The sequence below is a fragment of the Epinephelus fuscoguttatus genome, linkage group LG24 (genome assembly GCF_011397635.1).
Source record: "Epinephelus fuscoguttatus linkage group LG24, E.fuscoguttatus.final_Chr_v1".
Taxonomy (NCBI): Eukaryota; Metazoa; Chordata; class Actinopteri; order Perciformes; family Serranidae; genus Epinephelus; species Epinephelus fuscoguttatus.
Window position 1 is genome coordinate 2,743,035 of NC_064775.1, and position 26,445 is coordinate 2,769,479.

At 40.0% G+C, this 26,445-nt stretch overlaps 2 protein-coding genes across 9 annotated transcripts in view; one reads left to right on the forward strand and one right to left on the reverse strand.

Annotated features, from left to right (window-relative positions):
- Positions 1-3,011: 3,011 nt before the first annotated feature.
- stat1a (signal transducer and activator of transcription 1a) lies at positions 3,012-19,158 on the forward strand. 5 transcript variants are annotated; one of them, XM_049569796.1, is made up of 25 exons: positions 3,012-3,141; positions 6,419-6,549; positions 6,779-6,923; positions 7,001-7,096; positions 7,343-7,429; positions 7,518-7,596; positions 7,809-7,900; positions 9,119-9,270; positions 12,003-12,161; positions 12,262-12,354; positions 12,489-12,548; positions 12,634-12,654; positions 12,748-12,838; positions 12,934-12,975; positions 13,076-13,165; positions 13,246-13,344; positions 13,428-13,563; positions 13,660-13,715; positions 15,578-15,675; positions 15,756-15,895; positions 16,008-16,196; positions 17,439-17,517; positions 17,599-17,695; positions 17,994-18,035; positions 18,683-19,158. In XM_049569796.1, the coding sequence occupies exons 2-25, from the start codon at positions 6,422-6,424 to the stop codon at positions 18,710-18,712; spliced, it is 2,301 nt and encodes a 766-aa protein (XP_049425753.1). In that variant the 5' UTR covers positions 3,012-3,141; positions 6,419-6,421; the 3' UTR covers positions 18,713-19,158. The 5 variants fall into 5 exon arrangements, with proteins under 5 accessions (XP_049425753.1, XP_049425755.1, XP_049425756.1 ...); XM_049569798.1 differs by having other exon boundaries at positions 15,581-15,675; XM_049569797.1 differs by having other exon boundaries at positions 3,020-3,141; positions 6,422-6,549.
- A 2,724-nt stretch (positions 19,159-21,882) lies between these two features.
- Positions 21,883-26,445, reverse strand: part of glsa (glutaminase a) — a 37,145-nt gene continuing 32,582 nt past the window's right edge. For all 4 annotated transcript variants that reach the window (XM_049569750.1, XM_049569749.1, XM_049569752.1 and 1 more), the window contains 4 exons: positions 26,376-26,437; positions 26,204-26,280; positions 26,052-26,115; positions 21,883-25,891 (listed from right to left, as the gene is read on the reverse strand). In XM_049569750.1, the coding sequence (XP_049425707.1) occupies positions 25,744-25,891; positions 26,052-26,115; positions 26,204-26,280; positions 26,376-26,437 (351 nt within the window). In that variant the 3' untranslated portion in view covers positions 21,883-25,743. The remainder of the gene's footprint in view (positions 25,892-26,051; positions 26,116-26,203; positions 26,281-26,375; positions 26,438-26,445) is intronic.

The following is a 26,445-nucleotide window of genomic DNA, read 5'->3' on the forward strand; positions in this document are numbered from 1 at the left end:
GTGTCAAGTTGATTTTCTCACAGAATGTTTCTAGTATGGACTGAAAGCAGTGATCGAATGCAGTGGGAAAATGGTCAGCAGCAATGTGAAGTGTGTGGTCAAGCAGTTTTAAACACATAAACCGTCCTTTTAGTGACAACTGTCAGACCCAAAGGTTTCTGGGTAATGATGTCCTTCACATATATATTAAAAAATGTTATTTATTTGTGCCACCAGGTGGCGCCAGAGTGCAGTTTCCAAATTGAGAAACACGACCTTGATGCCGCCTGTGTGCTCTAGATATTTACATCTGGTTTGTGCATGTATATGAACAATCATGAATGTGCTGTACATTATTTAATTTGGACCATTTACTCATATATATGCATGGATATCAGTATTATTACGTGTTTTATGATGTGTTGGTGAGTTGACTAACAGGCTCGGGTGTAAATTGTTGTTGATTAACATTTGTTATGTATTTTCTCTGTTGCATTAAACAACAAGAACAGCTCTACAGATCAGTTTCTGGCTCTCTGACGCTTCAGAACATCTTCTTATGACCATTAGAAATGTATATAGCATATACACTCAGCGGCCAATTTATTAGGTACCAGGTTGGACCCCCTCTTTAATTCTTGGTGTCATAGATTCAGCAAAGTGCTGGAAACATTCCTCGGAGATTTTGGTCCATATTGACATGATGACATCACACAGTTGGTCCATGATGAGAATCTCCCGTTCCACCACATTCCCCCACATTTTGGTGGTCAAAGGTCAAGGTCTGTGTGTCCTCATCTGTCGCATTTTTGTGAACATGATATCTCAAGAATACCTTTAGGGAGTTCCTTCAAATTTGGCACAAACGTTCACTTGGACTCAATGATGAACTGATGAGATTTGGTGGTCAAAGGTCACTGTGACAAAAAAAACAAAACAATGTCAAGCACCACATCTTTTCTTGTCACACTACCTATTATCAGTATCTCCTTTATTGGAAATCAAGACACCTACTGTCCATATAATCATGTCTAACCCACCTCGAGGGTATTTCCTCAATTTTGGCACAAATGTTCATGTGGACTCAACGATGACCTGCTTACATTTTGTTGGTTACAGGTCAAAGATCAGTGTGTCCTTGTCTGTCTCATTTTTGTGAACATGATATCTCAAGAACACCTTTAGGAGTTCATTCAAATTTGGCACAAACTTTCACTTGGGCTCAATGATGAACTGATTAGATTTTGGTGGTCAAAGGTCCGGACGGACTTTGGTTTCACGAGATGAGCAAGAAAAGGTGAGTTCACGGGAGGATTGCTGCTGTGGGACATTTGTACACTGACGCAGCAGAGGCGGTGATGGCAAGTCAGGGAAATGAAACCTATGCACCTCTCATCCTGCACTCACCTGTGTCAGCTTGTTTTGGAAATGACTTCATAAGTGTTAATTTTCTGCACAAATATTCACTGATGCACGATGCAAAGATGACACAATGTCAAACTATGTCTCAATTTCTGGCATTTTGATATGGAGATAGATTTGTGTCAGTGTTATTTGTGGGAGAATATCTACAATCTGTGTGTAAATATATAATCTTTAAGTATATAATAACTTGCACAAGATCAAAAAAGGTTTGGAAACTCAATAGATAAATAAATATTATGCAAAAGTGCAATGCGTAAAATTAAAGCATCATCTGCTAGTACAAAAAGTATTTGTAAGCTCAAAAATTAAATAAATAAATAAATATGGAGATTTGTGTCAGTATTATTTGTGCGAGAATATCTGCAATCTGTGTGCAAATGTGTAATTTATTAATCTAAAATAACTTCCACAAACACAAAAAAAATTCATATTAAAAAAACTGTAAATGTGTAATTTATTAATATAAAATAATTTCCACAAACACAAAAAAATCATAGTAAAAAAAATGTAAATGTGTAATTTATTTGTATAAAATAACTTCCACAAACACAAAAAAAACACAGTTAAAAAAACTCGTAAATATGTAATTTACTAATATAAAATATCCTCCACAAACACAAAAAAATTCGTAAAGTAAAAAAAATCAAAAATGTGTAATTTATTAATATAAAATACCTTCCACAAACACAAAAAAAATTCGTATTAAAAAAAATTGTAAATGTGTAATTTATTAATATAAAATAATTTCCACAAACACAAAAAAATCGTAGTAAAAAAATGTAAATGTGTAATTTATTTGTATAAAATAACTTCCACAAACACAAAAAAACCACAGTTAAAAAAACTCGTAAATATGTAATTTACTAATATAAAATATCCTCCACAAACACAAAAAAATTCATAGTAAAAAACAACCCGTAAATGTGTAATTTGTTAATATAAAATAAATTTGACAAAAAAACAAAAACCCAAAGCAAAACAAAAACAGTAACAAGCAATACATCTTTACAAAGGTGCTCTGTTGCATTGAGCAGGTGTACCTAATAAAGTGGCTGGTGAGTGTAAATGCAGTTATGAGGCTATTATTATTGTTATTGGGTGCAAATCTTTATTGTCCAACATTTAATGTTAAGAAATAAAATTATATATTCAAATAATATGTTCAGGAGATAATTCTTCTTCTCTTATTTTTGGACAGAGTAACTTTAATGATGTGCACTGATTATCTATCACAAGTTAAGTTTCAGTTTCAGAGTTGTAGGAGTCTTTCATTGTGGCTGCTTTCTCTTTCTCTGAAAACACGTGGTCACTGTAAGCTCTTCTCATCACTGCCTCTCCTCCCCTGGAGACCACATTATGTCGCTTTAAATCATAGAAACAATATTTTTCACACAATAAAAAACGCTTATTCTGAAAGACAAATTATTTCCACACATGTTTATTCCTGTTTGTGTGCCCATGCTGACAAACAAACAAGACAAACAAGCTGTGTGTCACTGTTGTTATGGGTACGCCTGTTAACTCACGGAACAGCCGGCATTCGTCGTTCTGATTGGCTGTCGCAATCAAAGGGCGGGCACATGGCAGGAAACTTAAGCGGCGATTGGCTGACGCAGTTTCCGTACACTTACAGGAGAAGGCTGAGTTGCACGGTCGTTGCACAGTTTGGGAAAACCCTCTTTGGGACCTATAAACACACTCCTGTCATATTTTGTTCACGTCACCTGACAATACAAGGTAAGTTTTATATTTTATGCCCTCGCGCGGTGATGTAATGTCTTTTTTCACACATGTTCACAGACCTACAAAACTGTGAACTTGAACTTGCTAGTCGAGTAAAGAACACGACCATTTTAAAAGCATTAAATGTCAGTTTTACGTCGCTGTCCGTCACGTAAATATCCGCTAAACCGAGCAGCAGATATTTAAATCCAAATTCAACTTTTAAAAAGTGGTTTATTGTATCCGTAACCGCCCACTACCCCTAGCCTAACACGTTAGCTAGTCACTGCAAAGCTGCCCCAAATGTTGTCAGTTAACTTAATGTCATGCAGCAGGTGAACAAAATGTCCGCCGAATTCACTACTGTAAAATAAGCGTTCAGTTAAAGTGTTGGGTGTGACGCTGTGACGCAGCAGTTTATGACAGTCTAGAAGGAAAGCTACAAAAGTCACATTTCCGGACGGACTTTGGTTTCACAAGACGAGCAAGGAAAGGTGCGTTCACGGGAAGATTCCTGCTGTGGGACATTTGTACACTGACGCAGCAGAGGCGGTGATGGCAAGTCAGGGAAACGAAACTTATGTACCTCTCATCCTGCACTCACCTGTGTCAGCTTGTTTTGGAAATGACTTCATAAGTGTTAATTTTCTGCGCAAATATTCACTGATGCACGATGCAAAACTGACACAATGTCAAACTATGTCTCAGTTTCTGGCATTTTGATATGGAGATAGATTTGTGTCAGTGGGAGAATATCTACAATCTGTGTGTAAATATATAATCTTTAAGTATATAATAATTTGCACAAGATCAAAAAAGGTTTGGAAACTCAATAGATAAATAAATATTATGCAAAAGTGCAAATCATCTGCTAGTACAAAAAGTATTTGTAGGCTCAAAAATTAAATAAATAAAGTTGCAATTAAAAAACAGATCTGCAAACACTCGAAATATGGAGATAGATTTGTGTCGGTATAATTAGTGCGAGAATATGAAATATCTTTCTGTAAATGTGTAATCTATTAATATAAAATAACTTCCACAAACACAAAAAAATCGTAAAGTCAAAAAAAAATCGTAAATGTGTAATTTATTAATATAAAATATCCTCCACAAACACAAAATTTTTGTAAAGTCAAAAAAATCATAAATGAGTAATTTATTAATATAAAATAACTTCCACAAATACAAAAAAGGTTTGTAAACTAAAAAAACTATTTTGCAAATATAAAACAAATCTGCACATACACAAATTTCACAAAAAAACAAATAAAACAAACAAAAAACATTTGTAAAAAATGTGAATACACAAACGTAGAACTGAGATTGATATTCGTTTGAAAAGTCGTAAATGTGAGAAAAGATATTCACCTATGCTTTTTATTTATTTATTTGTAAATTAATTAAAAATTTTAAAAAAAAATGTTAAGTTTTGGAATTTATCTACGTGCAGCTGCGTTATATATTTGCAAAATTATATATTTGTGAAAGGTGTTTTTAATTTACGGGTTGTCGACCGATTTCACACGAATATTACCGAGAATCTGACCAAAATTTATTTTGTTTTTTAAATTATTTATTTATTGTTTAATAATGTTGACTCATTCAGCTAACTCTGTTGCCTCAAATACATTTATTTTCTCTACGTTCATTTACTATTGTTTTATTAACTTCTTTTCCTTACATATGTATTTATATTTTATTTATTGTAAATATACAAATTTAACATTTTTGTTAAAGAACTTACCTTTGCCAGCTTATAATGAAAATCAATATGGTAATATTGACTTCAAGAAATAGAAATATAAGCTGTGATGCAGCTGTAACTTTCAGTACAACAGTGGAAATCAGCTGCTTAATGATTGTCTTGGGGGCTGATGGTGAGTGGAGCAAATCCACCAGCCACCTGCACATGTTTCCAACATCCGGCTGATGAATGGAGCTGATTTTGTTCCCTGGAATCACTTGACTTTGGTTTTTTTTTCAAATTTCCTGTGAAAAGAGCAGTGAACGCATCTTGAAACTGAAAGAAGAGGAAACACAGCACATAATTATCCAGTCAGCATCTCTGACTTCCGATGTTCATTCTCTGTAAACAAGCAGCTGGTTTGGAGTCGTACAGGAGGAGAGGAGCTGAAGTGCTCCTGTGCTAAACACTGATTTCTTTCCAGATGTAGAGCTCCCTGACCTTTGACCTCTGTGCACCCTGAGGGGCGGAGCGTGGAAAAGAGATTAGCTTATCGAATCACTGCATATTTCTCATGTTTTGAAGGAATTACAAGTTCCTAAGGAATCAGATGGAACTTAATTGATTCCCGTGGGAGGCTGCAGAGCAAACATTGACACAACACAACAGAAATATAATAGTTATAACATTATTTATACAGCACCTTTTTAAAAACAGGGTTTACAGAGTGCTTTGTGAAGCAGAGCAAATAAAATAAAAATACCAAAAACAGCAAAAGCAATAAAACAACAAAATCAAAAGTAAATTAAAGTACAACATCACATAAAAGCAAATGTATAACAATAACTCAAATGACAAATAACTCAAAAAGTCTATTTAATTCTTTAATTCTAAAATAATGCTTTAATATGTATTAATATGTCTTAAATCAGTCTTTTAAAAGTCTTAAAAATGCTAAGACATGGGAGATAGGATAAAATCTCAAAATATTTAGACATGACTGTTTTTTATTGGAAATAATTTACTGCATTGCCCCCACACTTTTGGTTATTGTAAAATTTGACATATTTAATTCCAAGTGGCGTTTAAAGAAAAACTTTTTAAAAAAACTTTACGTGTCTTAAGAAGTCTTTAAAAAAAATCTAAAGTCTAAATTTAAAGTCTGTAAAACAATTTGAAAGTCCTAAAAAGTCTTTAACTGTCCTAAAAAAAATATCTAAAGTTAAAGTCTAAAGAAATATTTAAAAGTATTAAAAAAAAAATGAAATGTCCTAAAAAAATATCTAAAGTCTAAATTTAAAGTCTCAAAAAAATATTTAAAAGTCTTTTAAAAAAAAAAATTTAAAATGTTTTTATAGTAATGAGTTTTCATAGTTTGGTAAAAACCCAAATCGCCCTTTTTCAGAGCCTAATTGATAAATCTGTGATAAGGGTCCATATTTAAGAGATCCTTTTAAAAAATGTTCATTTATGTTTTGTGTTTCTGGTTGAAAATCAAAGATCAGATCATTGTCAGATTTTCTTAGTGCAGCATGAGTGAGGCTCTAGTTTAAACCTTGAACTACACTTTAAACTGGAACTCATGAAGCTGCTCTCGTTCTCCAGAAGATGGCGCAGTGGTGCCAACTCCAGATGCTGGACTGCAAGTACCTGGAGCAGGTGGACCAGCTGTACGATGACTCCTTCCCCATGGACATCCGACAGTACCTGAGCAAGTGGATTGAGAGCATCGACTGGTGAGAGGACAGACACTGAGGGATGGGTCGATCAATTAAATAAATTGAAAAGTTTTGTATTTTGGACGATTGTTCGGACAAAAGAGACGTCTGAAGAGGTCGCAGATGTCGACTTTTCTGTGTTTGTATCTTTGAAAACCAAATACTTTATGGACTCTACATTTTATTGTCGGAACAACTAGATAATAGATTCATGAAGGTAGTAGCTCTATCGTCTTTGCTTCCTCAGGGACACGGTGGCGATACAGGACTCTCTGGCCACAGTTCGCTTCCACGACCTCCTGGCTCAGCTGGACGACCAACACAGCCGCTTCGCCCTGGAGAACAACTTCCTGCTGCAGCACAACATCCGCAAGATCAAGAGGAACCTGCAGGTACGAACGAAGCCAGCCGAACCGGAGACGTTAATCTTTGTTCTAACTCGTAACTTAAACTCTGGGTGTCTCTGCAGGATCGGTTCCAGGAAGATCCGGTCCACATGGCCATGATCATCTCCAGGAACCTGAAGGAGGAGCAGAAGATCCTCGCCACTGCCAAGAGCGTAGAGGTAGAACACACAAAATGCGCATAGGCCCGTCTAGACCTTTCTATCGTCCAGTGTGTTTGAAGATAAGTCATAATCTCACTATTACGATCTATTAAATCATTTAAAAATCTGCTCACAGAGGGTCAGTAGAACGTGCAAAAAACAGGGAAGTCCATCTACAGACAAGGAAACAATGTGGAGAATAGAGTTTCCTTGAATAAAGTCATGATGAACAAACACTTATCTTATTTATCTTCACATCTGCAGCAGGAGAGGGAGGGGACGGAGTCGGCGATGGTGGTGGAGAAACAGAAGCTGGACAACAAAGTGAAGGAGATGAAAGAAAGAGTGCAGGTGACGTCATGTGACGTGTACAGACGAAACATGGTCGAGCAGAAGGAGTCAGGGTGGTTGAAATGTCTTCTCTCTTCGTCTTCTTCAGGTGGCGGATCAGAACATTAAGAACCTTGAAGATCTGCAGGACGAGTACGACTTCAAAGCCAACACGCTGAAGAGCAGAGGTGAGAATGTTTGTGTTGGAGGTGTTGTCAGGGTGACACGAGGTCACAGTGAGAGAACATTGTTGAAAACAAGACAACAGAACTTGCTAGCTAGAATTGTTCTGTCTCCAGCTAAGCCCCGCCCACCTAAAAACGTCACACTCTTTACGAACAGTAAAAGGGTCTATAGAAAGCGCTTGTTTGTGGAGCTGATGTTATTTGTGTGTGTGCAGAGAACGAAGTGAACGGCATGACAGCAAAGGAGCTGGAGAAAGAGAAGCTGGTGGTCGGGAGGATGTGCTTCGAACTGAAAGCCAAACGACAGGTGAGCAGACACAGACGTGTTGATCCCTGACACAGTTTGATCCCCATACACACGTTAAACACACATTAAACACACATTAAACATGGCTTAATAGAGACAGTTTCAAACACAAATCAGCTTCACTATAACTCGCAGCATTCACAGACAAACACTTGTCTTTATCTGGACACATTTTCCCCACAAATACAACATGCTAACGTTATTAGCACAAGCCTATGGCATTTTACATTGTGTAAATTAGCTTAGCAGCTAGCGGACTTTTCCTCTTCTCATATAAGTAAGTAAGTAAGTAAGTAAGCACATAATTCAGCTCCATTACAGCTCACAAGGTTCACTGACAAAACAATTGTCTTACACTAAACACGTTTTCCAAACAAATACAACGTGCTAACATTATTAGCACAAGCCTATGATATTTTACATTGTGTAAATTAGCTTAGCAGCTAGCGGACTTTTCCTCTTCTCATATAAGTAAGTAAGTAAGCACATAATTCAGCTCCATTACAGCTCACAAGGTTCACTGACAAAACAACTGTCTTACACTAAACACGTTTTCCAAACAAATACAACGTGCTAACGTTGTTAGCACAAGCCTATGGTATTTTACATTGTATAAATTAGCCTAGCAGCTAGCAGAGATTTCCTCTGCTCATATGAAGCCAGGATAAATCACACACAGGACTTAAAATGCTATTTTAGTGGAGGCTTTATTGTCTTCACAATTTATTGTTTCTTATCTGTGAAATTAAAGTAAATCAAAGCTTTGTCTCCACTGAGGGAAATGGTTTCAGCTCCATTTAAATAATCAGTGATTTTATCCTCATCAAACTCACGTCATTCAAAGTCAACAGAAACAAAATAAAACTCACTAAAGCCGTCCAGGTTCATGTTTCCACTGTTCCAACACTCAGCAGCTCTGGAGTGGTTGATATTAACCCTTTCATCACCCATCTCTCTGTCTTTGTCTCTCTTTGTCTCTCTGTCTCTGTCTCTGTCTCTGTCTCTCTCTGTCTGTCTCTCTGTCTGTCTCTCTCTCTGTCTCTGTCTCTCTCTCTGTCTCTGTCTCTCTCTGTCTGTGTCTCTGTTTCTGTCTCTCTCTCTGTCTCTCTGTCTCTGTCTCTGTCTCTTTCTCTGTCTCTGTCTCTGTCTCCCTGTCTCTCTCTCTGTCTCTCTTTGTCTCTCTCTGTCTCTCTCTCTCTGTCTCTGTCTGTCTCTCAGGACGTGGTGGTTCAGCTCAGCGACCTCCTCAACGTCACCCAGGCGCTGCTGTCGGACCTGATCTCTGAGGAGCTGCCTGAGTGGAAGCAGCGGCAGCAGATCGCCTGTATCGGAGGGCCGCCCAACGCCTGCGTCGACCAGCTGCAGAACTGGTGAGACTTCCTGTCGTCCAGCAGCCTTAGCACAACAAACAAACAAACAAACAAACAAAACAACAACAGAATCTTTGCTTCTCTGTCTTCTTCTCATTTATCCTCCGTTACTCCTCCTCCTCATCTGTTGTTCTCCCTTCCTCCTCTCTCCTCATCCTCCTCATCCATGTTGTTCTCCTCCTCCTGCATCCCCTCCTCCTCCTCTTGCTACATCTTCTCCTCCTCCTTCTTGCATCTCCTTCTCCTGTGTCTCCTCATCCTCTTCTTGCATCTCCTCATTTTCCTCCTCCTGTGTCTTCTCCTCCTTCCTCCTCCCTCCTCCTCCTGCATCCCCTCCTTTTCCTCTTCCTGCATCTCCTCCTCCTCTTCCTCCTTCTCCTCCTCTTTATCTCTGTCTTCCTCCCTTCTTCCTCTCTCCTCCTCTCTCCTCATCCTCTTCATCCATGTTGTTCCCCCCCTTCCCGTATCTCCTTCTCCTCCTGTGTCTCCTCCTCCTCTTGCTAACCATCTTCTCCTCCTCCTTCTCTTTTTTGCATCTCCTCCTCCTGTGTTTCTTCCTCCTCCTCTTCATCCATGTTGTTCTCCTCCTCATCCCCTTCTTCCTCCCCCTCCTCCTCCTCCTCCTCTTCCTGCATCTCCTTCTCCTCCTGTGTCTTCTCCTCCTGCCTCTCCTCCTCCTCCTGTGTTTCTTCCTCCTCCTCTTCCTCCTCTTCCTGCATCTCCTCCTCCTCTTGTGTCTCCTCCTCCCCCTCCTTCTATTCCTCCTCTGGCATCTCCTCATTCTCCCCCTCCTGTATCTCCTCCTCCTGTGTTTCTTCCTCCTCCTCCTCCTCCTCCTCCCCCTCTTCCTGCATGTCCTCCTCCTCCTGTGTCTCCTCCTCCTCCTGTGTCTCCTCCTCCTGCCTCTCCTCCTCCTCCTGTTTCTTCCTCCTCCTCCTCCTCTTCCTGCATTTCCTCCTCCTGTGTCTCCTCCTCCCCCTCTTCCTGCATCTCCTGCATCTCCTCCTCCTCCTCCTCCTCCTCCTCTTCCTGCATCTCCTCTTCCTCTTATGTCTCCTCCTCCCCCTCCTTCTATTCTTCCTCTGGCATCTCCTCATTCTCCCCCTCCTGTATCTCCTCCTCCTGTGTCTCCTCCTCCCCCTCTTCCTGCATCTCCTCCTCCTCCTGTGTCTCCTCCTCCTCCTGTGTCTCCTCCTCCTGCCTCTCCTCCTCCTCTTCCTGCATCTCCTTCTCCACCTGTCTACTCCTCCTCCTGCCTCTCCTCCTCCTGTGTTTCTTCCTCCTCCTCCTCCCCCTCTTCCTGCATCTCCTCCTCCTCCTCCTGTGTCTCCTCCTCCTGCCTCTCCTCCTCCTCTTCCTGCATCTCCTTCTCCACCTGTCTACTCCTCCTCCTGCCTCTCCTCCTCCTGTGTTTCTTCCTCCTCCTCCTCCCCCTCTTCCTGCATCTCTCCTCCTCTCCTGTGTCTCCTCCTCCTGCCTCTCCTCCTCCTGTGTTTCTTCCTCCTCCTCCTCCCCCTCTTCCTGCATTTCCTCCTCCTGTGTCTCCTCCTCCCCCTCTTCCTGCATCTCCTCCTCCTCCGCCTCCGCCTCCTCCTCCTCCTCCTCCTCCTCCTGCATCTCCTCTTCCTCTTATGTCTCCTCCTCCCCCTCCTTCTATTCCTTCTCTGGCATCTCCTCATTCTCCCCCTCCTGTATCTCCTCCTCCTGTGTCTCCTCCTCCCCCTCTTCCTGCATCTCCTCCTCCTCCTGTGTCTCCTCCTCCTCCTGTGTCTCCTCCTCCTGCCTCTCCTCCTCCTCTTCCTGCATCTCCTTCTCCACCTGTGTCTACTCCTCCTCCTGCCTTTCCTCCTCCTGTGTTTCTTCCTCCTCCTCCTCCCCCTCTTCCTGCATCTCCTCCTCCTCCTCCTCCTGTGTCTCCTCCTCCTGCCTCTCCTCCTCCTCTTCCTGCATCTCCTTCTCCACCTGTCTACTCCTCCTCCTGCCTCTCCTCCTCCTGTGTTTCTTCCTCCTCCTCCTCCCCCTCTTCCTGCATCTCCTCCTCCTTCTCCTGTGTCTCCTCCTCCTGCCTCTCCTCCTCCTCCTGTTTCTTCCTCCTCCTCCTCCTCTTCCTGCATTTCCTCCTCCTGTGTCTCCTCCTCCCCCTCTTCCTGCATCTCCTCCTCCTCCGCCTCCGCCTCCTCCTCCTCCTCCTCCTCCTCCTGCATCTCCTCTTCCTCTTATGTCTCCTCCTCCCCCTCCTTCTATTCCTTCTCTGGCATCTCCTCATTCTCCCCCTCCTGTATCTCCTCCTCCTGTGTCTCCTCCTCCCCCTCTTCCTGCATCTCCTCCTCCTCCTGTGTCTCCTCCTCCTCCTGTGTCTCCTCCTCCTGCCTCTCCTCCTCCTCTTCCTGCATCTCCTTCTCCACCTGTGTCTACTCCTCCTCCTGCCTTTCCTCCTCCTGTGTTTCTTCCTCCTCCTCCTCCCCCTCTTCCTGCATCTCCTCCTCCTTCTCCTGTGTCTCCTCCTCCTGCCTCTCCTCCTCCTCCTGTTTCTTCCTCCTCCTCCTCCTCTTCCTGCATTTCCTCCTCCTACTCCTCCCCCTCTTCGTCTATGTTGTTCTCTCCTCCTCCTGTGTCTCCTCCACCTCCTCTTCATCTGTCATTTCCTTTTCCTCTTCCTCCTCCTCCGGCATCTCCTCATTCTCCTCATGCTCCTCCTCATGCTCCTCCTGCGTCTCCTCCACCTCCCTCAGGTTCACGGCAGTAGCGGAGAGTCTGCAGCAGGTGCGTCAGCACCTGAAGAAGCTGCAGGAGTTGGAGCAGAAGTTCACGTACGATAGCGACCCCATCACACAGAAGAAGGCCTACCTGGAGGCGCGAGCCCTGGACCTCCTCAAGAACCTCCTCTCCAAGTATGGAACCTCCTGCACTGATCACCTTCATGTGTCATTAAAGGTGCCAAACAATGACGTGTGTGTGTGTGTGTGTGTGTGTGTGTGTGTGTGTGTGCAGCTCCCTGGTGGTGGAGAGGCAGCCCTGCATGCCCACTCACCCTCAGAGGCCTCTGGTGCTGAAGACAGGCGTCCAGTTCACAGTCAAGCTGCGGTGAGAGACTCAAATCTGAGCGTCGCGTCATCAGGACGCGGGACGTCCTCGCAGTCCTTACAGCAACAAGCTTTATACGTACATATATTTGTGTCTTCCTGTCCATCGTCTGTAACTTCCTGTTTTCGTTGCAGGTTCCTGGTGAAGCTGCACGAGTTTAACTACCAGCTCAAAGTCAAGGCTCTGTTTGACAAGTAAGCTGCGTTCAACAGCTCGTGTCACCTGCTGCTCATAACTGTTGAAACATGTTGCTAAATCACTTTGTCTTCTGCTCCTCAGAGACGTGACGGAGAAGAAAGGGTACGTCTCTAAACCGTGGACAACATGTCGTACTTTGATTATTGTTGTTGTTTGTTTGTATGTTTATGTATTTATTTATTTATCTGTCGTCAGGTTTCGTAAGTTTAACATTTTAGGCACAAACACCAAAGTCATGAACATGGAGGAGTCAAACGGCAGCCTGGCAGCAGAGTTCAGACACTTGGTGAGTCTTTCATACTGTTACGTGTCACGTGTGTGTGTGTGTGTGTGTGTGTGTGTGTGGTATGTCGTCTTAACTTCTCTTCACTCTTCATGCAGCAACTGAAGGAGCAGAAAGTTGCCGGCAACCGAACAAATGAGGTACGAGTCTTATGTTTCCAGTCTGCAGACCACACACAAGAGTCGTTGTGTAGTTTTAAGCTGAGTGTGTGTGTGTGTGTGTGTGTGTGTGTGTGTTCAGGGTCCTCTGATCGTCACCGAGGAGCTTCACTCGCTCAGCTTCGAGTCGGAGCTGCAGCTCAACCAGTCGGGACTCGACATCAAACTGGAGGTGAGACGAGACGACGCAGATTATTTAGTTTACTCTGTTCATGGTTGTTTACATGTTGTTGTTGTTGTTGTTGTTTTCAGGCCATGTCTCTGCCTGTCGTGGTCATCTCTAACGTGTGTCAGCTGCCCAGCGGCTGGGCGTCCATCCTCTGGTACAACATGCTGACCACTGAGCCCAGGGTGAGCACACACACACACATACACACACACACACACACACAGGAAGTCATGCTGTTGCTGACGTTTCCCCTCCTCATCCTCAGAATCTGAAGTTCTTCATCACCCCTCCGGCGGCGAAGTGGTCCCAGCTGTCGGAGGTCCTCAGCTGGCAGTTCTCCTCGGTCACCAAGCGAGGCCTGAACCAGGAGCAGCTCAACATGCTGGCTGACAAGCTGCTCGGTAGGAAACACACGACACACGCCATGACACATAACATCACTGTGTTTGGCGCAGAGGCGTCAGGTGTAAATGTGACACCTCCGTGTTTGTGTGCAGGAGCCAAAGCCCAGAGGAACCCAGAGGGGCTGATCCCTTGGACCAAGTTCTGCAAGGTAAGACACCGTCATGTTGAACACCGCCACGCAGAGACTAGTGATGATGTCACACTGTTTTGAGTCTTGTGTGAAGGATTTAGGCGCCGCGAGACGCCACTAACTCCTCAATGCCTCCTTCAGACTGAGGGATTTTATCAATCCTATGAGTTTAGTGCAGCGACACTGTGCGATATGATCTGATGAACAACATCAACATCAGTGTGATGTCAGCAGGCTGTATGATGACAGCGCCGACTGAGTCACAGGTGACAACGTACGATGCAACAGTTTCACATGCTGAGTGACAAAGATGCTGCACAGGTTGTTACTGCTCCAACTATGAAGTCACATTAATAACATTTATAGAATTATTACTATCTTTAATAAAATTAATAAAATGTCTGATTTTTTTTTTTTTTGTGATAAAATGTTTTTTAAAAAATTGATAAATTCTGTGATTTTTTTCCCCCCAAAATCCTAAAAAAAAATTAATAAAATTAAAAAAATGTTAAATTGAAAAAGGGGTTAAAAAAATCTGAAAAAAATAATAAAATGTCTGAAAATATGTTTAAAAAATGTCAGAAAAAAAAATATAATAAAAGTTTAAGAAAATGTTAAAAAAAATCTGTTGATAAAATGTTAAAAAAAAAAGAAAAAAAGAAGAAATATATCGATAAAATGTCAGAGAAATATTAACACATTGTTTGATTTTTAAAAAAATAATAAAATGTTTGAAATTTTTTTAAGAAAATGTTAGAAAATCTGTTGATTAAATGTCGGGACAATATAATTAAAATTTCCCTAAAAATGTTACTGAAATGTCTGAAAATTGTTAACGAAATGTTAAAATAAATTTTTTTTATAAAATATCTGAAAAATATTATCACATTGTCCGAGAATTAAAAAAAAAAAAGAATTTAAAAATGTTTTTGATAAATTGTCCAAAAAATATTAAGAAAATCTGTCGACAAAATGTCAGGAAAATATTGGTAATTTTTCAATAAATGTTATTGAAATGTAAATGAAAAATGTTAATAAAATATCCAAAAAAATGTTGATAAAATGTCAGAAAAATTTATAATAAAATGTTTGAAAAAAGAGACAAATTGTCAAAAAAAACATTAAGAAAATGTTAGAATCTGTTGATAAAATGCCAGGAGAATATGATTAAAATTTCTCAATAAATGTTTCTGAAATGTCTGAGAAATTGTTTTTTAAAAAAATTTGAAAATATTTCGATAAATTGTCCAAAAGATATTAAGAAAATCTGTTGATGTCAATGTTATCACATTATCTGGAAAAATATTTTAAAAAGATCAGAATATTTTAAAATGTTTGAGAAAAAAATTGCTAAATTGTGTGAAAAATATTTCAAAAATCCTAAAAAAAAAAAAAAAAAAAAAAAAAATCAAAAAAATGTTGATCAAATGTCCAAAAATAATAAAAAAATTAATAAATAAAATAATAAACCATCCCAAAACTATTATTAAATTGTCGATTAAATAGCCGAACAATATATTGATAAAATGTCAGAAAAAAAATGTTAACAATGATGCAGAACAGCTGCAGCTCCACCCGGCTCGGTCTTGGCAAGGTGCTGGAAACATCAATTGGAAACTGAAGGGCATGCTGCTTTTCATGACATCCAGTATTAAAAAACTACAACTGCCAGAAGGGGGAGCTCTTACCACCAGGGTTGCTCACAGGTGTGTTGCATACAGCCAGTGAGATAATTGATATAATTCCGTCTGTGACAGATTTGTCAACTTGAGGCCTCGTACAAACACGTCTATCCTGTCACATGATCTCGTGATCTTTAGTTGCTGCTTTCGTGCCCTGCTCAGACTCTTTACTAACCTAAACCCTTTTGTTTCGTCCAGCAGCAGAGTGCCAACGAGAAGTCTTTCCCCTTCTGGCTGTGGATCGAAGGAATCCTGGATCTGATTAAGAGACACCTGCTGTCCCTCTGGAACGACGGGTGAGTGCTGCTCTGATTTAAACCGGTGGCGCCGGCCATTACGAGACTTGTCTTTATGTAGATGTGTTGTGTGTTCGCAGCTCCATCATGGGCTTCATCAGTAAGGAGCGGGAGAAGGGTCTGCTGAGCGACAAGTGTCCGGGTACCTTCCTGCTCCGCTTCAGTGAGAGCAGCAGGGAGGGCGCCATCACCTTCACCTGGATCGAACACGACGTCCACGGTGAGCAGAACGTCACGTGTCCAACACAGGGAGACTTTAAAGCAGACGTTAGACACAGAATGAAAAGACAGAAGCTCCACCTTTAATAAAGCGTCTGTGTTCTTGACCCCAGACAAGCCTCTCTACCACTCTGTGGAGCCGTACACTAAGAAGGAGCTGTCCGCCGTCTCGCTGCCCGACATCATCCGCACCTACAAGGTGATGGCTGCTGAGAACATCCCGGAGAACCCGCTCCGCTTCCTCTACCCCAACATCCCCAAAGACAAGGCCTTCGGGAAGTACTACCCCAAACCCTCCGAGAGTAAGTCACTGAACTCCGCTCACTCATAAATATGATGATTACAGCTTTATTTAATGCAGATTAAATTCAACTAAAAACTGAAATAACTGATAATAATTTGCTTTTATCTTGTGACATAAAACAGGATTTTAAAAGCAGGACTTTTACTTCAAAATAAAAGACCTTTATTGATATTGTGTAGTGTGATCACTGAAATATAAAGACACAGAAAAACACACTAATAAAAATACAAACAAACTGCAGCAAATAAACATCGACAACACCGCTCCTAAAATAATTAGTAAAATAAATATAGTGTGATTTTTGAAATAGAATAAATGTGATAATTTCTCTAAAATAAATGTTATTTTATACTAAAGAGAATTTATTGCAGCAGAAAAAAAGTAATTATTGTTCTAAAATAGATGCAATTTATTTTTAGAATCTATTGCATGAAAATAAATGCATTTATTGCATAAAAAAAGTATAATTGCACCAGAATGAAAATAATAATTGCACTAGAAAAAAAGGAATTATTGCATTAGAATAAATATAATTTTGCACTTAAATAGAAGGATTTATTGCAGCAGAATAATAATTAATTAATTAATTAATTAATTAATTATTAATAATAATAATTTCACTAAAATAAGTGTATTTATAGCACTAGAAAAAAGTAATTATTGTTCTAAAATAAATGCAATTTTGCTTTAAAATAAATTATTTATTGCATAAAAAAGTATAATTGCACCAGAAATTATTGCAGTAAAATAAGAGAATTTATTGCACCAGAATAAATGCATTTATTGCTTTAAACAAACAGTGGAATTGCACCAGGATAAATGTAATAATTTCGCTAAAGTAAATGCAATTAATGCTGTAGAAAAAAGTAATTATTGTTCAAAAATATATGCATTTAAAGTGCTAGAAAAAAGTATAATTGCACTAGAAATTATTCCAGTAAAATAAAATAATTTTGCAGTAAAATAATTGAATTTATTTCACCAGAATAAATGTAATAAATTCACTTAAATAAATTCATTCATCGCACAAGAATGAAAATAATAATTGCACTAGGAAAAAAGTTATTATTGCTTTAGAATAAATATAATTTTGCACTTAAATAGAATAATTTATTGCACTAGAAAAAAAAGTAATTATTTTAGTAAAATAAATAATATTATTGCAGTAAAATAAGATGATTTATTGCAGCAGAATAAATATAATTATTAACGTCTGACTCTATGTCTGTCTGACGTGCAGCTCCAGAGCCCATGGACGTGGAGAACGGTCCAGAGAGGACCGGCTACATGAAGACGGAGCTCATATCCGTCTCAGAAGTGTCAGTATTATAATATTTAATGTGACATACATATTTCATCAGTGACGGATCAAACAGGTTAATGTGAGTGTTCGTGTGCAGACATCCGTCCAGACTGCAGGACAACATGATGCCCATGTCTCCTGACGACTACAAGGTGCTGTCGCAGTACGTCAGTCCCAGAGACATCGATGCTGTGGTGAGAGTCGAGACATGTTTTAGTGTTTGGGCTTAAATGGGATGAAGGTTGCTGCTCCTTGCTCAAAGGCACAACGCCAGCATCGTGTCAGGAAACAACATAATCACACTAAAATTGAATAAAGAGCACTTTGCTCTCACGACACTCAAACTTCAAACATCAATATGTGAACGCAGGCATTGTCCCACCCCGATCTTTTTTCACGTGAAGCTGCACGTGTGTCCGTGTGTGTGTGTGTGTGCGCACGTCCAGCTGTAAATCCGGCTCTCCTCTGTTTGTCTTCTTGATCTGCTTTCAGACCAACAATCTGATTTCTGGATTCGAAGAGTTTGACGTTCAGGTAGATGCAGCTTTAATCTGTTGCTCTACACTCTGCAGCTAGACTTTAACTTTTTTTATTACCTGCTATATAAAGACTTTTTTATGATTTACAATACTTTAATTATTTTACATACTATACTATGGCCTTTTTATTTATTTAATTTTTTTTTATGGCATACTATAGTGTGACTTTTTGAAAATCATATGTGTGTGTGTGTATATATATATATATATATATATATATATATATATATATATATATATATATATATATATAATTTTTTTTATTACATACTGTGTGTTTATTAAATTTTTTATCATTTTTTTTAAGGCACACTATACTGCGACTTTATTTTTTATTTAATCATTTTATTATTTATTTTACCTTTTTTTTATGGTATACTATAATAAGACTATTTTTTATTTGACATTTTCATGGCATACTATAATGACATATTTTTGGCATGCTTTACTATGTATTTATTTATTTATATATATATTTATTTATTTATTTATTTATTATATGACATTCTGTGCTGTGACATTTTAAACATATTGATGACACAGTGTAAAATGACTCTATGATATTTTTATGATATCAGATTGAGACATATTTGAACCAGAACAATCTAATAACCTGTCGTCCGTCTCTTCTTGTCTCCTCAGATGAGTGCAGAGTTTCAGGATCAGAACTGAGGGACCGTCTCCGCCTCACACTGTGCTGTCCTCTCTTTATTTAACTCTCAGACTCTGGGGTCAGGAAGCAGGTTTGCATGTTAACCCTTTGCAGGAAAACTGTAGTTTCTAAGTTGACTTCAGAAAACTAGATCTAGTTCAGTTAAGATCTGTGATTTCATTCTAGTTCAGATAAGATCTGTGATTTCATTCATGTACATATATATTTCTTTTTTATTCAGTGTGAACTTTAAACTCCTTTTAAATCAACACGAGCTGTAAAGCAGCGTGCACAGTGTGCATGTCTGTGTCGCTGTGTCGCTGAGGTACTGCGACCACTGTGAGCTGAAACTGTGATGTTTCCTGTCGCACTTAAACTGAGCTTTTAATTTAAACAAGTGTCTCGTTACTTTTGGTTTCAGCAAGTGATGTAACAGTGGACCATAATTAAACCACTTTCACTCACACTGCGCCCTGCTGTGATGTTTCAACATCAGGAATGAGCCGTTACACATGTGAAACGCTTCCCATCTAGTGGTTGTTATTTGAGTGGAGCGGTGAGAGTATTTGTGACCCCGGACAGGATAAGCTCTTTCATATAGTTATTTATTTCTGTCAGTGGAATTATCGAATTTTATTTATTTATTTTTACATTTCATTCATACGGAAAATGAATAAAATGTATAAATGAATAAATAAATAAATAAATAGGAAACAAAATGTTGAAAAAAAAACCCAAATAATTTTTCTTTTACTTATGACTTTGTTCTTTTTGTTTATTTACTCATTTATTTTATTTGTGCAGTTATTTCTTGACTTTTTTAATTTATGCATCTTATGTGTTAAATAGATGCATAAATTAATACAGAAATAGAAAAAAAATAATAATCAATACAGGAATATATTTTGGTTAGGAACTGTACAAAAATGCAGGGAAAAAAAAGGGAAAAAATTATTTAATTTGTAAATTAAGTTTTAATGTTAGTTTTATCGATATATTTGTGTTTTAATGCAAAAAAAATTAACAAATATATATAAAAGGTGGGAAAAAATTTTTGGGACCCCCCCCCCCCCCCAAAAAAAACGGCTAAAAGGCAGGAAAAACATTTTTGGGACCCCCCCCCCCCAAAAAACGGCTAAAAGGCAGGAAAAAAAATTTGGGACCCCCCCCCCCCAAAAAAATGGCTAAAAGGCAGGAAAAACATTTTGGGGCCCCCCCCCAAAAAAATGGCTAAAAGGCAGGAAAAAAAATTTGGGACACCCCCCCCCAAAAAAAACGGCTAAAAGGCAGGAAAAACATTTCTAAAACAATTTTGGGTGGTCACCCCCCCCTCAAAAAAAAGGTGGGATTTTTTTGGGGGGGGGGGGGGTGACCACCCAAAATTGTTTTAGAAATGTTTTTCTTAGTAGGTGTTCCTTTGTTGGTCTAATCTCTTTTCTTTGTGGCTTCTGGTATTTGTTGGTCCCTTATTTATCATGCCTATGTTTGTTTACACCTGTGTTAGTCTATGAAGCCTTCGTGTTAGTCTATGGTTCAGTATGCCACCCCCTATTTTAGCCTCTATTGTTTTGTGTTTATTTCTGTATCTAATTTTTTCACGCATCTAATTTTGCACCTATTTATTTCCGCAGCTATTTTTGGGTTTGTCTATTTTAGGATTTAGTTTTTAGCTACTGTTGTTTGTGCATACGCTGGTAGCGAGCAGGTCTTGAACCCGACACGGGCGCCTTTCGTGTCGAGAACAAACCTGCCGCGCCATCAGTGCAAGCACACTAGTAGCTGTTCTCTTTTTCGGTTTGACGTTGCCATTTGGGTGTTGGGACTTAAAAAAAATTACTGCATCTAGTAAGATTTGAACTCACAATCCCTGGTTTACAAACCGGGAGCCAACACTCTGAGCTATCTACTCTGACAAATTTGCCTGTTTTTTTTGTATATTTGACTTCTTCATTTGGGTGTCAGACCAAAAAAAAGCAACAGCCCCTTCTGGGACTTGAACCCACATCTTCTGGTCTACAAACCAGTCTTCTATCACACTGAGCTATTTCATCTGACACATAATTCTGGTTTGGTGCTTTTGACTGGCACAAGGGCACATGTTCAAAGAGTTGCATCGGTATGTAATATAAACATTTCAAAATGCACCAACACATTCGGGGTAAAGGCATACACACATACAATTATAAATAAATAGAGAAATAAAGTCTAAATAAACTGCTTCTTATGAGATTTGAACTCTCAACCTTGTGTTCTCCAAGCAGTCAAAAACCTCTCTGAGCTATCTGATCTGACAGGTGGTGATGGGTTGGTAGAGCTTTTGGTAGAGCAGTTGTCGACACACATGTAAATGTAATAGTTGCACCTGGATGCGATGCAAACTTTTAGCAATGCACACATACATACATACATACATGTGTACATAGATTCAAACAGGAGTAAATAAATACAATTACCTAAATACTTATGTTTTTCAAGATTTGAACCTTCAACCTCTGAGCTGCAAAGCAACATGCTAACTCATAGAGCTATCTGTTCTGATGCTTTTGCTGGCTTTCGTTCATATATTTGACATCGTCATTTGCCCACTGGCCTTCAAAATTAATTGACTTTTGTAAGATTTGAACCCCCAACCCTTTGATCTTCAGAGCAACATGCTATGACACTGAGCTGTCTGATTTGACATACTTAGTGAGCATTTCGTTGCATATTTGACTTCATCGTTTGGGGCGTTGCACCTCAAAATCAGCTGCACCCTGCAACGTTACCCGCCCACCACCTCAGGTCTTCTGAGCAATTGTCAATCACCCTGATGTTGTAGTAGAACTTTGGACTCCTTAACAAACAACAACTTTATCGCTACTTACTTTTTAGTCACGTGCTAGCTACTTACTTTTTAGTTACTTCCCTTATATCTTCATATGTATTGTATAGCTACTTTAGTTACACGCTAGATACTTCGTTTTAGTTACCTGGCTTATGTCTACGGACTTTATAGTTGCATGCTAGCTACCTAGTTTTAGTTATGTGCAATGTGTCTGTGTACTGTATAGCTACTTTAACGTTACATGTTAGCTACTTAGTGTTAGTGTCATGCTTTATATCAACGTACTGTAGCTACTTTAGTTATACACTAGATACTTAGTGTTAGTTACTTGGCTTATGTCTACAGACTTTATAGTTACATGCTAGCTACTTGGTTTTAGTGACATGCTTCATATCGACATACTGTATAGCTACTTTATAGTTACATGCTAGCTACTTATCTTTAGTTACTTGGTTTATATTATGGCATTAGTTTATTGTTACATCCTTTACATCTACTTAATTTATAGTTACATGCTTTATATTTGCATACTTAAAGTCTGACCTCATGACGTTAAAGTCTACACCTCGTGAGGTTCGAACCTCCAACCTGTGGTCTTCAGGCCAGTCCACTATCGCCCGTAGCTATCTGATCTTTCACGCCTTGTTGGTTTTTATTTGCAAATTTGACTACTTGATTTGGGGGATTGGACTTGAAAATTCAGTGTCAGCCAAGAATCAAACCCACAACTTCTTGAACATCTGAATAGTTGACTATCAACAGGAGCCACTTGTTCAGAACACTTAGGCTCAACTTCTCGGAGCATTTATTGCTTCTATTTGGACACTGGCTTTCAATTGAAAAACCATGGCTGGGCATCGAACCTGCAGCCCCAAAACTTTAGCTAAGGCTTCTAACATCCTGAGCTATACGACCTGAGCTGTTTTCATGTCATAGATTCAATTCTCAAGCTACATTTTGGCAGAAGATGACACTCAACAACCAGTCAAAACACAGAACTTGATTTTTATGACTTTTATTAAATGTTTGATCTGTGAATAAATATCTGAACTGCCCGCAACACTCAGCAGCATAAATATACATGAAGAAGAAACAGAACGACACCAAACACGTTACATTCAAAATACTTCAGTCGCTGCACACAGAGATCGCTTCATATCAGCGACAGGTCGGGATCAGGTCAAATCCATATTGCTAATTCCATGGTACAGTCGTTACGTTTGTATTGCTGATTGTTCCTTAAAATATTGCAATTTTTAGAAGAAGTTTTGTGCTTTTTTTTTTAAAATCCAATTTAACGTCAAATAAAAATTTTAATCAAACTGAACGGACCGATCCCGACCTGAGGAACAGAAATGCAGTAAACCTGAACAGAATCTGGACGGTGGATTGTGAGCGTCGCAGATGCCTGGTTCAGTTTGTCCGTACAGAAACAACATCCAAACTTCCAACACGCTACAAACGCACAAAACCTCTGGAAAACTAAACATCTGCACAACTTTTCAAGTATGACAGAATCTTCAGCACATTACAGATATAAAATGAAACAATCCATCCGCAGTATAAAGCTTCTTCAGTTTTTGTGTTTAGTGTTTCAAATCTGTCGTGGAAACAGATCGGACCGTCCTGAGTCCTCCGCAGGGACAAACGTTTACATATCATAATTCATGTGATACATTACAAGTCAACACACTTTCTGCACTAAAAGCCTTGGTTTGGAAAAACATGGTTTGACAGCGATAAAAATGAACGTCAGTGGATCACAATGGGAGTGTTACAACATGAAATCAAAGGAAGAGGTGCACTCAACAAGGAAAATTTGTTAAAATACACATAGATAAATCCTCATTACAAAACATCTCCGTTTTGTTTCGCTAAAATAAACAGTAGGAGTCAACTTTAAGGCCCAATCCCAATACCCCCCCTTGCCCACTCCCCCTTGGCCCTCGAAATGAAGCAACGAGGGGTAGGGGTAGAAATCTTTCCCTAGGAATTGGGACACCACTCACTACGTCGCCGCGTCGGTTACGTTCACGCATACGTAACTATTTTAAACAGGAAGCTGCGAGCCATCCACATTTCCAACCGTCTCCAGTTGAGTTCATCCTACCGATCATGTTTGCCGCATTCATCTTGCTTCTGCTACCTAGCTAGCTAGCTAACCAGCTAACATTACGAGGCAGCATAATTAAACTAGCTGGTGTGTTATCATAATGTGAAAAATCCGACAGTTTTGCAGAACAGGACAGATGACAGACGCCAGATAGTGCGAGCTAGCTAGCTAGCTAACAAGCAACCTGACGACAGTGACATTAGCTATGTGTGAACTTTTTTCCTTGTCTCTTGCTCGGTGGTAGCCATGGCAACGTCTACCCCTCGCTGGCAAGTCAGCATCTGAAATCCCTTTTCATGCCCACTACCCCTCGTTATGCGATGGGTATTGGGACGGGCCCTTTGTCCCAGAGAGCAATGCTATAAGAAACAACCAATCAGAGAGCTTTACCGTCCAAATTAAAGGTTAAACTACCTTTATTGAGTGTTTTAATTCAGTCGACTTTATAGATGCTCTTCACTGATACACACCAACTGTGTGTCTCATATCGCATACTTCTGTACTAATACCTCATTTCTTCTTACGTATGTGTTCAGAGACAAGTCAACGAGAAGCCTGTTCATTCCTATCCTGGAATCTCGGTGATATCCGATGTGCCTGCGCATATTCCAAATTACTGGATGGCCAAAAACAGACAAAACTATACATGTGTTTTGCGCTAAGTACCAAACTGTTGTCGAATAGAAGCCGTCAGGAATGTTTGTTGGTTGTGTGGTGATTTGGCGTCCCTCACTGAATGGTTCCTACCTATACTGACAGACATGACAACACAGTGCCTCCTACAGGCTAAATTAGCATCCTACACACATTTTACACCGTGGATGGCTCCGATATTTGCTTTATATGTGGGCTAAGATAGCGGTCAAATGTTATTTCGTTTATATGTGGGCTAAGATAGCGGTCAAATGTTGGCGATAATGCTCCAGCGTCTGTTTGCAATTCACCATTTCAAAAAGAAGATGAAGAAGAGGCGGTTAAAACTTTGCTGGTGCGAACTGAGGCAACACCACTCAAGAAGTATAGCGTACTACTTTGAAGTGTACTAACAGAAGTATGTGATTTGAGACGAAAACTGAAATATTCCAAATTTTTCACAAATTTAATCTCATACATTTGGTCTTTTTGGGAACGTTGTGATCTTCAGTGTAATAAAGTTCTGTGGTTTTGAGCAGCTGATGGCCGAGGGGGGATTTTCCTGTTGTTGAGTGCAAACACAAACACACAAAACAAACTTCAATTGTTGGACGTTTACAGTATTCAAGCTTCTGTCAGCGCTGGCAGTGTCATTTATGGTATTTGGAAACTCTTTCAACAAACAACCTGAACTTTGGCGAACTTCGACATTATTTCCTCAGGTTACAAAAAATAAAGTCAAATAATACAGTTAAACTGTAAAAAACAAAAACAAAAAAGTTTTTGGGGAGGTGACAACAAAAACAGTCATTTAAAAGCAAAACAAAAAAACTTTAACTCGTATTTAATGTTTTAAATTCATCTAAATTTCGTGTTTAAATTGAAATACTGACAGTTTCCAGAGTGAAATCTACGTCCTCATCGAGTACAGAAAGACAACTATACACCTGTATATATTTACACTAATGTATCCTCGACTCACACACGCACGCACACACACACACACGCACGCACACACACACGCACGCACACACTACATGACTGTACACTTTATCTTCAATAGATAAATAACTATCACACACACACACTGAAGTGTTTGGGGGAAGATACATTCCACCACGCTGTGATGATGAAGTGACAAACCCAGGGTACCAAACGCCTGCTACTTCCTGTTGTCATGGAGTCCGTTGACCCTCCAGCCGCAGCTGAATTTACCCAGCATTCAACGTGGCGGCTGGTTGCTTCCTACAAAGCTACAGAGCTGATGACGAGATACAGAAGGAGAACTGAAATAAAAAGTACATTAATATACAAAAAACCAACGACATCTACTGGCATGAGGTGGGGTGGCGGCTGGCCTGCGTGTACGGTTTAAGTTAAGGGATTGTTTCCACTGTACAGTTTGAACTGTTTTCCTCCCTGATCCACATTTAAGACGTTTTCTCACGACCGTCCAGCCTCTTTTCTTCAGCTCGTTTCCTTCAGAGCAGACCGTCCAGGTTCTTCTCTGCGTTCTGCTTGTTGTCCACGTTTTCCTGAGGGCTGTACTGGGTGTGGTAATCGCGGAGGATGGTCACCACGTCGTGGTGGCCGAAGTGGACGGCTTCGTCCATCGGTGTGTTCCCCCACCTGCAGTGAACAGAGGAGGGTCAGAGCGGTGTCGGAGGTCTAATGCAACATCAGACATTTAATGTGCCTGATCGATCAACTACCAAAGCTTAGTTTCATTGATCAGTTATTTCATCAAGTCGCTTTTTTGAACGTTTAGATGAAGTTTTCTGATGCTCACCTGTCTCTGGGAACTGGGTTGACTTTACAGGCCTCCAGCAGGAAGCGGACCACCTCAGCGTGCCCTGAAACACACACACACACACCTGTCAGCTCCACAATAACGAGAAAGACAATCAATACCTTAACGACGTCACCTCCTCAGAGTTTTACCTTCAGCAGCCGCCACATGCAGGGCCGTCCTGGAGTCGTAGTCTCTCTGCTCCATGTCCATGGAGGACAACGCAAACCTGGACAAAGAGCACACAAAACACGACTCATGAAACCGTCCGCCGATCAGACGACTACAGAAAGACGTCAGTGTGGATGTGGAGCAAAGAGTCACCTCCTCAGGGCTGAGACGTCTCCGGTGTACGCAGCAAACAGCAGGTTGATCACTGACTTCACCTGAAACA